The sequence below is a fragment of the Onychostoma macrolepis genome, chromosome 13 (assembly GCF_012432095.1).
Source record: "Onychostoma macrolepis isolate SWU-2019 chromosome 13, ASM1243209v1, whole genome shotgun sequence".
Lineage (NCBI taxonomy): Eukaryota > Metazoa > Chordata > Actinopteri > Cypriniformes > Cyprinidae > Onychostoma > Onychostoma macrolepis.
The window spans coordinates 9,055,086-9,059,399 of record NC_081167.1 but is presented as its reverse complement, the minus strand read 5'-3'; the positions used below and the strand labels follow the sequence as shown (position 1 = coordinate 9,059,399).

General features: G+C 35.1%; 1 protein-coding gene across 12 annotated transcripts in view; it reads right to left on the bottom strand.

Moving 5' to 3' along the window:
• Positions 1–718: 718 nt before the first annotated feature.
• The window catches only part of mark3a (MAP/microtubule affinity-regulating kinase 3a), a 39,472-nt gene continuing 35,876 nt past the window's right edge, over positions 719–4,314 (bottom strand). For 5 of the 12 annotated variants that reach the window (XM_058796652.1, XM_058796653.1, XM_058796654.1 and 2 more), the window contains one exon: positions 719–1,910. In XM_058796652.1, coding sequence (XP_058652635.1) covers positions 1,553–1,910 — 358 coding nt within the window. In that variant the 3' untranslated portion in view covers positions 719–1,552. Of the gene's footprint in view, positions 1,911–3,205; positions 3,982–4,314 lie in introns of those variants that run through there. The other 7 variants (XM_058796655.1, XM_058796656.1, XM_058796660.1 and 4 more) reach the window with 6 other exon arrangements.

Genomic DNA, 4,314 nt, shown 5'->3' with positions numbered 1-4,314 from the left:
TCTGCTTTTTGTCTTTCTTCCCTGTTCTATCATGTTGACAGTTCCAGGATTACTATACCTTTTCACTAATTAATTTCCAGAGAATAATTCAAGCATTTTTAGAAGCCATTTTATAGAGAGAGATCACACAAACTGCAATTCCTACCCAATGCAATGGTCTAGAACTACAATTTGAAATATAATTTAAATATTAAAATGAGATACTTTTGCTCAGCAAGGATGCATTAAATTGATCAAAAGTGACAGTAAAGACATTAATGTCTTTACAAAAGATATAAAAGATTTTTCAAACAAATACTGTTCATTGATCAAAGAATCCAAAAAACTGTCCTTCTGTTTTCAGCATTGATCAAAATAATAAATGTTTCTAGAGCAGCATATTAGAATGATTTTGAAGAATCATGTGACACTGAAGACCGGAGTAATGATGCTGAAAATACAACTTTACCATTACTGAAATAAATTACATTTTAAAATATATTCAAGTAGTAAACCGTTATTTTAAATTTCACAATATTTTCTGTTTCAACTGTATTTTTGATTAAATAAATGCAGCTGTGATGAACAAGAGACTTCTTCCAAAAACTAAACAAATCATACTTTGAAACTCTTACCAGTTTCTTTGATTTGATTCGGCTGAAAACTGCAGCTCAACAACTCAACAGGAAGAGTCGGAAGAAAACAGATGAGATGAAAAAGAGGCAATACAAATACTGAGATCATTTTGTAGCTGTATTAGATCTCTGCAATGAACACCGTGACAAGTTACAGATAGTTTAATGGAATCTGTGGTGAGTCTTAGAAGTGAAAGATTACAAGACGCCCTCTTGGTTTCAGAGAACTCCAACAAAACAGTATGAAAATGTGTACTTGCCGCATAAAGTACATTATTTACACAAAAAATACATTTGAGTGGGCAAAAGTGAAATAAATTATAAAACATCGAAATGTTGCTCTTAATAACATTCAAACAGTGAAACTGAGCTCAAATCAGGTTTACTGCAGCCGCTTTCACAGACGAGCACCCTCAATACATAGAGGCGCAGAGCAAATTTTCAAAAAGCAACTCAAGATTCGGGCAAAACCCTTTACACAAGAGCCGCCCAAAACACGCGATACTTAAAACCACCACAGAATAGTGCCTGTTAAAAAGCTAAAACAAAACGAAACCCCACAAATCTCCATCTAGCGTCCATTTCCTGAATGATCAGCCTCAACTCATCCGCCTGCAATGATGGCAATGAGTTCCTCTCTGAACATTCTCAGAGCTTCATACAATCGTAACACTGAAAGGTTCAAACCTGTTCTTTTTACAGCATTTAACGACTTGCACGATAATACGATAATTGTGTGACCGATGTTAAGAAATTATTGCTTTAAGCAATGTTAAAATATATACATTTTTTCAAATACATGTAAGTGGTTTATTAAAAAAGAAAAAAAAAAAAACATTCGGAAACTGCTACTTTACGATTGTACAGCTTAATTTGTTTGTCTATATTGAACTGAACCATTTCATAAATTTCTCTATGTAGTTTGATTAAAGATATATTCATAGCTTGAGTTCGCCTGCAACTTTGGAAGCAATGTTCTTAAAAGCGATGGAGGTGCCAGATATCCTCTTAAAACGGACACCATTAAGTGAGAGCCGGGGAAGTTTGCAAACCTCCATCTCCCATTGGACGAGGCTGTCGGTGCAGCTGTCCCCGTGGGCACAGAGAAGCAGAAAGCGTTCACGCTGCTGGTGACTGCAGCTGTTGGCGTCCAGAACTTTGCGGATCTCATTTATGATGTCGGCTGGCTCCATGGTGCTGGTGGTGTTCATACTCCAGGTGAAACGGAGAGAGCGGGGTTTCCCGTCTTTTCCATCTTTCCCTTCATCTTTCTGCTGATCCCCAGATACATGGCGACTGCGGGACGGGAATGGAAAGAGAGAGGGGCAAGGTTAAGGCAAAGGATGTAGAAGGACGTTTCTTGTATTGAGGTTATTAATACACTAAGACTTGATCACAATGGTAGTGAAGAATCGGTGCAGCAGCTGCATGCATGGGTTATCATCACACATGGGAATTAATGCCAATCAAATGCACAGCAGACTAGGGCATGCACACAAGCAGCTCATTTTTAATGCCATGTAACAAAATAGGGCTTGGTGATGCAGTAAAAAAAAAAAAAGAAATCAGCAGGTTATTATTTTCAACATACACTAAATTTGGGTTTGAACATTTGTTTTTTTAAGTCGTTTATGCTCACTAGGTCTGCAATTATTTGATTAAAAATAAACAGTAAAATTGTGAAATATTGTTGCAATTTAAAATAAATTATTTAATATATTATTAAATATTAATATATTTTAAAATGTAATTTATTCCTGTGATGTTTTCAGCATCATTAGTCCAGTCTTCAGTGTCACATGATCCTTCAGAAATCATTCTAATATGCTGATTTGATGCTCGAGAAACAATGTTGAAAACAGCTGTGCTGCTTAATATTTTTGGAAATATTTTTATTTATTTATTTTTTTTAAACAGGATTTTTCGATGAAAAGAAAGTTCAAAAGAACAGTATTTGTTTGCGATAGAAATATTTTGTAACATTATAAATGTCACTTTAAAAAGTCACTTTGTCACTATCAATTTAATGCATCCTTGCTAAATTAGATTTTTTTTTGTGAAAATCTAGTTAAACTGTTTATCACCTAAATAAATTTTAGTTATATGCAATTTAATATTAAATATGGTAATAAACTGAAATATTTACTAAAATATTAATACACATTTTAAAGTCACATTGCCACTTTTATTCAGCAACCAAATATTTATTAACACTAGTCTGCAAAACTAGTCTAATGATGCTCTCTGGCAAAATAAACCATATTAAAATCATTTTCAGAGTGTTACATAATTTCAAATAACCAGCTAAATCAATATGAATGTACTGTAAAAAAAATATATATATATATATATATATATATTTATAACTATATAACATCACCCAGCCCTAATGTAAAAAGAGAAGAAAAAAAGCACATCACGCAAACATTCAACATAAATAAAGCAGACTAATGGCCCTCATACCGTCCACACTACACTAACATACACTTTGATCTCTCATACAGTGGGAGACGGAAAATATACGTCCACAACACACGAAAATAATCAACCAGGAGAGGAAGTAAGGGTTTCCACAGTCACTGACACCTCACCTTGAGCCCTCAAATCTCCCGCTTCTCTCAAACTCGGTTGAGACTCTTTTATTGTTTATTTGTTGAAAGGTTAGCGATCACAATGGAGCAAAAAGGAATGGACAGAGAGAGACAGAAAGGGAAAAGGAAATCATTTTTAGTCATTTTAGAGCAAATCGCTACACACACAATGAGATAGATAGAGATAGACTGAATGAGAGAGCAAAAAAGGGACAAACAAACAACAAAAAGAGGTAAGCAAAAGGTTAACCCCCACAAAGACTTGGTGTCATCAGCATGTTGGACAAAACACAAAAACAACTTATACAAGACTCTTACGATCAACTTGGACACCTGAATATGTATGCTAGTTTGACACCATGCACTCATTTGAACTGCCATGCTGCTTCCTTCAAAGAACAATATACAACTAGAAGTTCACTGAAAGAGTGCATCATGGGTAAAAGCCTATTCTGAGCGCTGGATGCTGACATCAGACGCATATACAGATATAGAGGACGTGTCTATACATACAGTATATACGGTGCTCTTCGCATGCGAGAGGGTGCGTGTCGTAGTGCGTTTATGGATACGTCATCGTTTCGGACTAAAATCAACAGACAAAACAGTCGTTCACTTTCTCTCTCTCTCTCTCTCTCTCTCACACACACAGCCTTTCGCTCTCCATTAACACAATGTGAAGTTGTTGCTGTTGTTTGTGCGTTTAAACGAGCCCTTACTCTAGACACTCTTCATCTGCGACACTCTACAACTGCCTATAGCCAGAGCTGCTGAATCTGGAAGAAAAGAGCAGTTCAAAGCCGACAAAAAGAAAGAAATTAAACTGGTGGACGCAGATAAACAAATAGCCATTACAGAGCCACATGTTTAGAGACAGGGTTCCCACTCTTTCTGACCAATGAATTTACAGAAATCATTCAAAATCACGAATGAAAACTGATTCGCTAATGAATCATTTAGAACTATTTGTGAATCAGTTGGACTGATTTATTGGCAAGAATAGTTTCAAATGTGTTCACATCAATTCAATATGCCGTAAAATATTTTATTATTTAAGAATAAATTTTTAGAATATAAATACAAATGTTAAATATTACACGTTATATATA